Source organism: Quercus robur, chromosome 7 (assembly GCF_932294415.1).
Source record: "Quercus robur chromosome 7, dhQueRobu3.1, whole genome shotgun sequence".
NCBI lineage: Eukaryota > Viridiplantae > Streptophyta > Magnoliopsida > Fagales > Fagaceae > Quercus > Quercus robur.
Window position 1 is genome coordinate 34,711,214 of NC_065540.1, and position 11,972 is coordinate 34,723,185.

Here is an 11,972-nt window from a genome sequence, read left to right on the forward strand (position 1 = left end):
CTCACAGTCCGAGGAGATTCAAAGTTTAATTTATGTATAGAGACCAGTACATTAGGGTTTCTTTGCATGCCACCGTATTCTCACCTCTTTTTCTGCCCCCTTCCTTATGGGGGTTTCTATACATTATATAGACCCTTCCTTACCATCTGAGTTTTACACTTGTTGATCATCCAAGCCTCCACTTGTGCACCAATTCCATCAGACGCCTCTTTCAGTCCTTTGTGAGTTGCGGTAGCCAAGGCAACACTGTTCCGGGGTCTTCTCCACATTAATGTAGTCAGGAAGGTAGTTGTAGTGCATTCAATGTGGTGGTGGTAGTTTTTGCTGAGATATTTTGTGTTTCCTTCATTTTCACGTATTTAGGGGATGGGTTTCAGTGGCTTGGACATACCTCTGCTCCGGATTTTCAGTGTCCGAGGAGGAATTCCTCCTTGGACCTTTTTTCTTTGTCTCTCGTGATAAGGCTTAAAATGTGGATCACTGAGCCACGTTGTCTCCTCGGACGGGCTCAAGGCCCAACTTATTATTTTGGGTCGTAGCCCCCACATAGATATTTTTCAAAATAAATTAATTATTATTCCAATGGTTGAACATGGTTGAATCAACAAACAATTATATAGGAAAAAAAAAACCATCATATCACTCCCTTACTAGCAAGAAAAGTATATATATATATATATATATATATATATGTATATTGTTGATAGTTCAAATGCTCAGTTAGTCATGACAATTGGAAAAAAAAAAAAAAGAAGAGAGAGAGAGAGGCTATAATACATCTCAGTTCCTAAATTTTTAGCTCATGACTGATTTTAGTCTTAATAATTTTAAATGATTACCTTAGTTTATAATGTGTCTATCATAGTAATGCCATGTCATTTTTTTTGTGTTGTCATATCATTTAAGACACTAAAATCAGCCATGACCAAAAGTTGAGGAACCAACCTATAACTTGTCAAAAGATAAAAATAAAAGGCTAAATATATTTTTCGTTTATTTTTGCTTGAGTTTTATTTTTTATATGTATATTTTAAAATTTGTTTTTTGTCTTTAAAATTTTGTAAGAGACCTTTTCAATAGTTTAGGGATAAAAAAATAAAAAATAAATAAAGAACTTCTTACAATAGTTTAAGGATAATAAATAAACTTTTGAAATTGAACATTGGATAAATCTAACATTTTCAATCTCTTAAGGACAAAAAACTAATCTTTTAAAGTTTAAGAACAAAAATGAAATTCAAGCAAGGTTTAAGGACTAAAACAATGTTTTGGCCAAATATTATGTGTTTTGCAAAAAAAATTAAATTAGCCAAAATCTCGGGAGGTGATTTTTTTTTTTTTTTTTTTTTTTTTTTTTTTTTTTTTTTTTTTTTTTTTGAGAATCCATCCAATGATTTTATAACTTAGAAAAGTGGCTTATTACCCAAAACAAGAGTATTGATGACTGGAGGAACAGATTTCATCTGGATAGAAAAAAAAAAGAAAAAAGAAAAAAGAAAAAAAGCATAGCACAATAAAGTTTAGGAATGAAAATAAAGATGAAATAAGAACCTTTTACAATGAAAAAAAGTTAATGGATATGGTATTGATTTAGGAAATATTTTTATAAACTTTTTCGTGGGAAAAAAAAGTTATTGAAATTTTTGGTAGGTTTTTATATTACCTATAAAGAAGTATCAATACTTTCTTAAAATTGTCCATTATCAAATGCTTTATCGATTGTGAGGACTCGTTAATTAAACCCTTTTACAATGGTTTAAAGATGAAAAATGAACTTTAAAAATTGAAAAATTGGATAAATATAACATTTTCAATGGTTTTGGGAAAAAATGAACTTTATAAAATTTAAAATTGAAAAACTAAATTCCTACAAAGTTAGAGACGAAAAAAAATATCTTAGAAGAGTTTGTTTTTCATCTTAAACTTTGTAATTTTTTTTTTTTTTTTTTTTAATAATAGTTTAGAGTAAAAAAATAAAAACAAAAAGCAAAACTTTTTTCAGTAATTTAGGAATGAAAAAAAAAAAAAAAAAAATATTTTTCATAGTTTAATGTGTTCACCAAACTACAAAAATTGCACTAAAACCGCCAACAAAATGGCATAATCGCACTGCATAGTGCCATGCAATTTGCAGTTTTATAATAAGAAAACCGCATCGCGTTGCATCCTCTCTATATATTATTATATTTACTTTTTTATATCAAAAATATATTATTAATATTTTAACAACCCTAGATTTCCCAAAAAAAAAAAAAATTAATAACCCTAGCAAGTGTTGATTAGGACAGTTAACCCAAAATAAAGAAAAACTAACTTAATAGATTAAAACTTGTTCAAAATAAAGGGAAAAATCAGTTTTGAACTGGGCAGGAAAAACTCAAAATTTGAAAAATATATCGGCTTCAAATCGTTCAAACCACATTTTATATGTCGTGCCGCACCGCACCGCACCGCACATGTGACCACACAAATGAGATGTGGTGTGGTTATGGTTTTGGTTAAACTCTAAACTGCACCATACTGCACTGCACATGTGATTGCAAAGATAAAATGCGGTATAATTATGGTTTTGACTAAACTGCACTATAAAATATAGTGCTAAAAATAGTTCAAAACCACACTGCAAACACCCCTAGTTTAAAAGCAGAAAGTGTAGCATTTTTAATAATTTATGGACGGAAGATAAACTTTTTAATAAGTTATGGACAAAAACAATTTTATTAAAATTTACCGACAGAAAATAAACTTTTGATAAAATATTGGACCAAAATAGTATTTTAACAACAAAAAAAGAAAGCAAGAAAAATTTAAATTAGCAAAAATCTCGGGAGGTGAGAAGTGATTAGTAATGAGCAATGAGAAGAGAAAAGCAGCAGAGTAAAGAAAAAAACAAACATGAGTCATCTCATTATTGTAATTGAAGTAAGTAGCACAAAGTACAAACGACGACAGAACAGAGAGAGAGACAAAGGTTTTAACTATTTTAGAGAGAGAGAGAGAGAGAGAGATTATTATAATAAAAGTGGTGAGTTACAGAGACACTCAGACGGACAGACAGTCGGACGTTTTTTCCGAACGGAAAGATCTGAAGTTTGTTTTAGCTCTCAACATACAGATTGATTCGTAATGGAAGGTATTTTTTTTTTCTCTTCCCCCTTTTGACTTCCACTTTGACTGAGTTTTACTTCTTGAAGAACCCAATTGACCTTCATTTTCTTTGCTTAAATTTCGAAGGATTTTTCATCAGTGTTTCTGGGTTCTCTTTGATTCTATTTTACAGTGCATTGTGTCTGAATTCCCGACCCAATTGGAGACACGCACTATTTGATTTTATATGAAGCTAGGCTCTTCAAAATTTTGCATTATATTCAAAGAAATTAAAACTGTGATTTTTTTTTTTTTTTAAATTGGAAGTTTGATGTAATTGAGAGGTTTTATATGGTAATTTGTGACCATAAACATGTAAATGATCAGAAATGGTACTCTGTAGGTGAAGAATTTGTAGTTCAATTGTGTTTCATTTACCCAAAAAAAAAAGTTTATAGTTAAACATTAGGGAAATTCCCATCTGGGGTTTGAGGTTTCCTTCTGATTGTAATGTCATTGAGCATCTGTGTGTGTTTGTTTGCTATTCTGGAGTTGAATTTGATGGCTGCTGATATAAAAGTTAAAACTTTTTGTACCCACTACTACAATGATCTTGGTTTAGAAGAGTACATGTAATTATGTATCAGATATTAGACTCAGGATAAATGAAATACACCAACACTAGGGGCTTGGGGGGCTTCAAAGACAGATTTGAGTAATTTTTCAAAATTCTCACCTTAAGTTGACAAGAAGATCAAAATACTGTGTTATTTTGTGTGTGTGTGTTAGAGAGAGAGAGAGAGAGAGAGAGAGAGAGAGAGAGAGATGTTTGACTGGAAAATAAGACACTCGCATTTTTCTCTATTTGCTTTAAGACTGAGTTAACAGATCAGCATGGATTTGTGGGGCTATGGAAACATATTACCCTCATGGCTGGAAACTGTTATCTCTAAATTCAAGATCCTCTTTGGCTGTGGAAAAATTTTCAGTTGAAGAAATTGATTTACTCTTTCTAGAATGTTTGTGGCAAATTTTCGATTTAGAGAGTTTATAACCTTGATTTGAATATCTTGTGTGTGTTGCTTGAAATCAGTGTTTTAGCTTTATATGTGAGCTTTTACTTTGGTAATTTTATTGGTATAAATCTTACCTATAGTTTGATTAGGCAGTATTATTTATGTGATATGATTGAGTTTGGTTTTTTTTTTTTTTTTTCAATATAATTTGAGCTGTGATTATGGAACCTTCATTCCCAACAAGCTAGCATTTGAACAATCACATCTGGCATATCCCAAAATACGCCAAATAAAGAAACACAAAAGATCACATATTTGAGGCCACAGAACAATGATGTAAAAGATTTTCCACTGTCTCTCCATTATTCTTACACAAACTGTACAAGATTACTTATTCTTGACACTGTATGATGGCAAACCATTAAAGAGAAGCAAGGGATTTGAATATACTTTTTGGAATCTTGAAAAGATTCTAAAGCTGAGAATTCATTAATGGGATCAAAATTCATGTTGTGAATGGCTGGTACCCATCACTCTATCAGAACATCAAAAAGTGACGTGGTTGTGTGTGGTGGTGGTGGGATGGGGTGGCACGCTGGGGGGTGGGGGATGGGGAAGGGTTCTTTCTTGCGGATAGTTTGTCACTGTAAGTTTTGTAATTCAAAATGAATGCAAATAATTTATAAGACATTATGTGTAGGACTATGTGGCTTCATTTCCTTCTAGCTAAAGACCTTACTGCTTGTGTTAAGTGGAAAACATAGTTGTATTGTGATATGCTAAGGAAGTGCCTAGCAAGTACTACCTATATGCTATAGTGGAAAACAAGACAGTGTCATGGTCTTAATTGATTCTCTAGTATTACAGATTGATTTTCAGGTAATGTGTTAAACACATTTTGTTTTTTGTGTTGTGTCACTGAGTCATGAACAATATGTGAAAGCCCTTAAATCCCGAGTTAGGGCCTTCCTACGATAAATATATGTGGGCTAAATATTTTGATTTTGGGTCTACATTAGCAGGCTTCTTTAGTTATCAGGGATGGAAAAAAGTTTCAAATAATGTAGTTGGGGTGTTTTTAAGTTGAGATCAAGAAATATGGGTTGCAGGAATCTTCAGGACAGCAGCTACTTGAAGGTTTTGTAGGTGCTAGGATTGGAGTTTAATGCTGGAAACTCAAAAATGGAAGTACAATGTGTAAAACCCCCAGCCCGAGACCAATCAAACAGTTTGTGAATCAATAATGACTTCAATTGTTCTAGGAATATTTAGTGTTTTTAAATGTATGAGAGTTGCATTCCTTCCATACCAACCACATCAAACATGAAGGAATATTTGAGTTGTTCAAACAATGATAAGAAACTTGCTTAGATTTGTATGCTTGGAATTGCTACATTATTTCTTATTTGTCCAAGTTTATTGCTTATTAAAAAAAAAAAAAAAAATAAATTTGAGGCTTTGCAGTGTGTGACTGTAGCTTGAAACTAATAGTAAGAATTTTGATGGAGGCTCACTTTTGAAAAGGGTACATCTTGATTAAAATTTCCTTAATCAAAGTTCTCTAATTGTGTTTACAAGGCTTGCTTATTGAGAGGCCAAAGATAATTCTCTAATGTAGGATCTATAGGAATCCATTATTGAACCATGAATTGGTCTTGAAAATTTTCATGAGTGCCAACTGTATTAACCAATAACAAGTCTTACATGCGAAATCAGGAGCCTATGCATGAAATCATGCCTATCTTGGTCTTGTGATTGATAAAGGGTCTGAATTTAGGGAAATGGCCTCTCATGGATTGGGAGTGACTGTTGTTAAAGTTCATTTGTTCAGGAGGATGTATGAACAACTTTAGTTTTTGTGCAAGAACCCTATTATTCAGACTAGATACTTCCATCCTTGCATGTGTCATGTTCTGTTTGTTGAAGATACTGTAATGAAAATTCAAATCTCTAACCTGGGCTTCATTTAAGGAAGAGTAATTCTCTTATGGGTTCCATAGCTGGTGGAACTAACTCTAGTGATTTATGGATAAACCAAAATGAACTTACCTTTTGTTTAGGGAATGGCCTCTCATGGATTGGGAGTGACTGTTGTTAAAGTTCGTTTGTTCAGGATCTAACACTTTAGTTTTTGTGCAAGATCCTTATTATTGAGACTAGATACTGCCATCCTTGTTTGTGTCATGTTCTGTTTATTGAAGACACTGAAATGAAAATTCAAATCTCCAACCAGTGCTTCATTGAAGGAAGAGTGATTCTCCTGTGGGTGCCATTGCTGGTGGAACTAACTCTAGTGATGTATGGATAAACCAAAATGAACTTGCCTTTTGTTTATGAGGACCTGAATGTTTATTGGGGGATTTTACTGAGTGGCCATTTCTTTCATTGGAGAATATTTATTTTTGTGATTTGAATTCTAAAGTGTTTTTTTGATATGTAAAAAAACAATTTGAATTCTAAAGTTAAAATCTGTATTACATATAGAAAGTGTTTCTAGGTCTTCAAAAAGTCTTTTGAGTAGGGTACCTTTTATTAGATAATACATCACTTGGGCCCTAAATAATCCTGAATAGTTTTTTCTGTGATACCTTAAGGAATGTGTTTTCTTGGGAAGTTATTCTCTTCATCTACTGTTCATATAAGAAAACAGAATATTTCAGTTCCTTGGGTGCTCTCTTTTAGTTTTGTGGATCAGTAAGAGCCCCAATGGGCAAATTTGGCAGATTAATAACGTTCACTTAATATGAATGAATATGTCTAAGCATAGGCTCAAATTGCTGCAATGGGCATTATCTTTGCTTGTTGGTGGAAACTGTGTTTGCCAAAGGTCTCAGGGTCAAACAGCTTCTCCTCCCTTAGTTATGTAGGGATGTAGGATGGGTTCACAAGTTCAATTGCTTGGGGCCTTGATTTGTATTTACCTTATAATATAAGCCTGCATGACATTTGCCAGGGATGACATTTGCAACTTAAATTGATTCCTTCCCCTGTAGTTCTGAAATTATCTTCAACTTCAGTCCTGAATTGAATAAATTATGAACAGGACTACTGGATGAAGATATGCATTCTAAATTTGGGGCCCTTACACTTTTTCATTTTTATTTTTTGTCTCTTCTTTCAACCTTTCTTAATGGTGTTTATTCTTCATTCAGATCTTCGTGGTTTGATGCCTCTAAATATCATGATTGTAAGAAATTTGCACGTGTAATTTGAATATAAGTTTAAAGGTTTTTAGCAGAAGTTGATTCTAAATTACTCCTTTTTTTCCTGTCCTTTTTGTATGTCTAGTTATCCTGTTTAAACTAATTAAGGTATTGTTATAGAATAATGAATGAATAAATTTTCATGTTCAAGGTACTCATCAAAAAAATAAAAGAAAGAAATTAACATGTTCAAGTGAACATTGGATTGATTTTTTTAGTTCTTATATTTGGGGCATGTTCATCTTATTAACCGTACAGAAACTTGATAGCTTTTTGTCCACTTTCTTGCCTTTTCCTATTAGTAAGAGTAAGGTTAACCTGACCTTGAAGAATGGATGAGATTTAAATTACACCATTCTGTCTTGACTCAGTCAAGATCCCATTATGAGCAAAGTTAATGATTAAAACCCCAATATATAATTGTATGATTTCTCCTTTCTAGTATTGTATCTAATTCTTGTAAACTATCTCTCTTTATTGAATCAAACTGTCTTTCTTAGTTACAATAGGGACATAAGCCCACCTAGACAGGGATATGACAAGCTATGGCAACATGAAAAACATCCAAGACCTAATAGCACATTGTCTATAAGTGGATTGTCCATCCTTCTTCTCATGCACAGGATATGGTTGGCTTTATAATCTTAAATAGTGTGAGCTTGAATTTGCTGGCCAAAATTTTGGGAAATGCTTTAGGGGAGCTTCTTAAGGAGACGATAGTTTTAAAATGTGAAATTTAGTTGAAAAGCCATAATATGCACTGATGAATTCCTACCAGCAGACTTCACTTTACTCAAAGTGAATAGTCTAGCATCTTGCCCACTGCTTAGACATCTTTATGTGTTGGTGAAATGTATTGTTTTGTTGAAATATATAATTTCTTCTCATTTTTTAGGTAGAATGTGATGATCTTGGACATGAAGTGGGTCATAGAATGTTCATATGGTTATTGATTATGGAAATTGATCGGTTTTTCCTTGATTAGGTGAATTGATACTATTCCTCTAATTCTCACCTAATGGCCCAATCAAGACTTACCAAAAATAGAATTCAATCATTTATTGATGTCTCCTTGTGTTGTAAAAGTTTTATATCTTGAACTTTTCAGATACAACATGCTTAAACATGTGGTGTGGGACCAATGAATTTTTTAACATCTAGTTATTATCGAGTTTCATTTCTTTATTGTAACATTGACAGATTTTTATTTATTGCGCTTAATTGTATATGGTGAAGTTACCTGCTGGCCTTGAGTAATTGTTTGCTGCATCCTTTATATGTTAGTTAATACTTCCATAGTTGCATCATGTGAGGATTATCAATATTTGAACAGGTGAATCGCCGGACCAGGAATCAATAGGGTCTGGAACAAAAAGGTCTAGCGTATCATCTAGCAGTAGGTCTCAGAGTCGCAAGGACTTCTTTCATAGATTTGTGGATAGTAAAGGCCTGACCTCAAAGCTTGAAGACTGGTTTGATTCATTATTTGAAAATTCGGCAGCACATACACCTGCCTTTGATGTTCCTTTTGAGTTGATAGAACTTCAAAAATTTGATTATGCATTGGAAGGGATTGCATTTCAACAGCTGATTCGGATGCCCAATGCTGTTTATGCTTCCACTTCTGATGCTGTGGAAGCAACTGTTTATCTTGCAATTGAAGACTTTTTACATGCGAGTGTGAAGGGCTTGTGGGAGGCATTTTGGAGTCAGGATGAGCCTATGCCTTTCTCGGTTGCTTGTCTGTCCAATGCTAACTTGAAATTCTACCAGGCTGAGAAGGCAATTGCTAACGGAAAGCTTGGAGGCCTTTGTGCCACTGGTATAATGCTTAAAAATCCTAGACATCCCCACGGGACGTGGGACCATATTCTTGAACTGGCTCTTCTGAGGCCTGATATTGGAAGCCTTGCTGCAGATAGTGACCGGCAGCCTTCTCTCTCTGTTCTAGGGGAGGCCCTTTTCTATGCTCTTCGTATGCTACTAGCAAGAAGTTTAAGCAGATTAAATTTCTCTGAGAGTTCAAACACTGTCTTTGTTCTTCTTGTTGACTCTCAATATGGAGGGGTTGTAAAAGTTGAAGGAGATGTACATAAGTTGGAATGTGATGCGAATAATGTTTATGAATGTGCTGCTGAATGGATAAAAAACCATTCTAGAATTGCAGTCTCTCCAATTGATAGGATATGGAACAAACTTGGAAATGCAAATTGGGGAGATATTGGTGCGTTACAGGTACTCTTTGCCACCTTCCACTGTATCGTGCAGTTTGCTGGAATGCCCAAACACTCCATTGAGGATTTAGCTGCTGATCATGGTTCTCGCCTTCAAACAAGAAGAGTGGAGAGGGAGTTGGAGGATACAAGAGTGAATGGAAATGGTATATTTCGGTACAAGAAGCGCACTGTTACCCCTGAAATTGTTGAAGTTCAAGAAGATTCCAATAATATTCAGTCTGAAGAAATGATGAAGTTAGAAGTAGGATCTGTATTATGGTTAGAGGATTCTAACTGGCAGAAGGGTTATCAGATTAACAAAGCCTTGAGTACCTCTGAATTCTCATATTACATTGCATCTCCTGTAGAAGACCCAGGAAAAAGTCTGTTTCTATATGTTGGTTCTCACCCTTCTCAGCTGGAACCAGCATGGGAAGATATGAATTTATGGTATCAAGTTCAGAGGCAGACAAAAATATTGACTATAATGAAACAGAAAGGTCTATCTTGCAAGTATCTGCCACAGTTGAGTGCATCTGGCAGGATTATTCACCCTGGTCAGTGTCGAAGACCCAGCTCAGGAGGAAACTGTGACCACCCTTGGTGTGGCACTCCAATTCTTGTGACCAGCCCAATTGGTGAAACAGTGGCTGACATGGTAAGTGAAGGTCGATTTGGTTCAGAGGAGGCAATCAGGTGTTGTCATGATTGTTTATCTGCACTTTCGACTGCTGCTTCTGCTGGAATTCGGCATGGAGACATCAGGCCAGAGAATGTAATTTGTGTGAGGTCTAGTGTGAGACATCCTTATTTTGTTCTTATTGGTTGGGGACATGCTATTCTTGAAGACAGGGACCGCCCTGCCATGAATCTTCATTTCTCATCAACTTATGCTCTTCAGGAGGGAAAGCTGTGCTCAGCTTCAGATGCTGAGAGCCTGGTTTATATGCTTTATTATTCCTCTGGTGGGACTTTTCCTGATCTGGATTCAGTTGAGGGGGCACTTCAGTGGAGAGAGACATCTTGGTCGAGGAGGTTGATTCAGCAGAAGCTTGGTGATGTCTCAACTGTTTTGAAAGCATTTGCTGATTATGTGGACAGTCTGTGTGGAACGCCATATCCAATGGACTATGAGATATGGCTAAGAAGGTTAAAAAGAAACATTCGTGAGGAAGATTATGGGAAGGAAATTGACACATCAGGCTAGGATATTTTCAATTGGCCACACCATCTCAAATGAATCCTCAAATCATTTTTTACATTATCTATTCATGACGCTGGACACTATGGAGTTCTGGTGGATGTCTCTGAATCATGATGTCAGTTGCTTCAACTCATTCAAGGATCTGGATTTTGTTTTACTTGTGACAGAATGTTGGTTTGAAATTTACAAGAATGGTTTGGTTGTGTCCTGCATGAAGCAGCTTGATCATGATTGTATATCTGGGTGTTGGTTGTGCCATTTACTGTCTGGATATCTCAGGGACTGCTGTCTGGTATATGCATGGATGAGCCAAAGTGTCGGGTTTTCCAGAATGTCTGGATAGAGTGTTCTTTTGGATTGGGTTTTTTCAGACGTTGCCCGCATAAATTAGGCATTGCAGCTCCCTAATTATGTAGAGAATCAAGAAGATCATTGCTTTCAGCTCTTGTGAGTTTCTTATGGATATATTCTGTATTAATTCCAACCATTCCTTTGTAAAGATATGAGTCATTCAGATTGCCCTGAAGTTGGTGTAATTGTGAGGTATTAGACTGGATTTGGGTAGTCTGCTTTGTTCAGGGCATCACCTTGTCTGTAAATGTGTTATTAGTTCCTTTGTTTTTGTTCTCCTTTTCTTTTTGGGTGAGGTGGGGAGGGGAGGCAAGGTGAGGTGTCCATGGGATTTTAATTGAGCCCTTAGAACCAGCATTATTTGGTCAGTTGAGTCTCTAATCTATAGTTCAAATTTACTTTTCACAAGTTTCTGTCCTAGAATTTAAATTTTTTAGGGCATACTCTAAACCTTTTTTCCTATATGATCTGTCTTCAATTTGGGTATTCACGAATGTTGTAACCATTATCTTTCCGGATGAGGTCAATTCTCAGTTCTGCTTGTGTAGTTTGCATAGATAACAATTTAGATGAGAATCCAATTGTTGCTCCATTCGCTTCAATTTTTAGCAAATTAAGGTCTGTTTGGGAATTGTTTATTTTGTTGAAACTGAAATTTTTTTGCTGAAGTATGTAGAAAAAAAAACTAAAAGCTAACTCTTGGAGCAAAGGGACCTACTTAATAGTGCAATGGGATTCAATTTAGAAGCAAAAATAAGTTAAATAGTAAAATAAGCTAACTTTTTTTCAAATACCAAACGCAACCTTAGGCCTTTACTAGGAAACTCCAATACTATACATTAATACTAATTTCACAATCCCTACACTTTTGAAGCCTGTTTGTTAGGCATCAACT

General features: G+C 34.8%; 1 protein-coding gene across 1 annotated transcript; it reads left to right on the top strand.

Annotated features, from left to right (window-relative positions):
• Positions 1-2,888: 2,888 nt before the first annotated feature.
• On the top strand, positions 2,889-11,485 carry LOC126693203 (uncharacterized). Its single transcript, XM_050389111.1, has 2 exons — positions 2,889-3,133; positions 8,640-11,485. The coding sequence occupies exons 1-2, from the start codon at positions 3,127-3,129 to the stop codon at positions 10,727-10,729; spliced, it is 2,097 nt and encodes a 698-aa protein (XP_050245068.1). The 5' UTR covers positions 2,889-3,126; the 3' UTR covers positions 10,730-11,485.
• Positions 11,486-11,972: the final 487 nt, after the last annotated feature.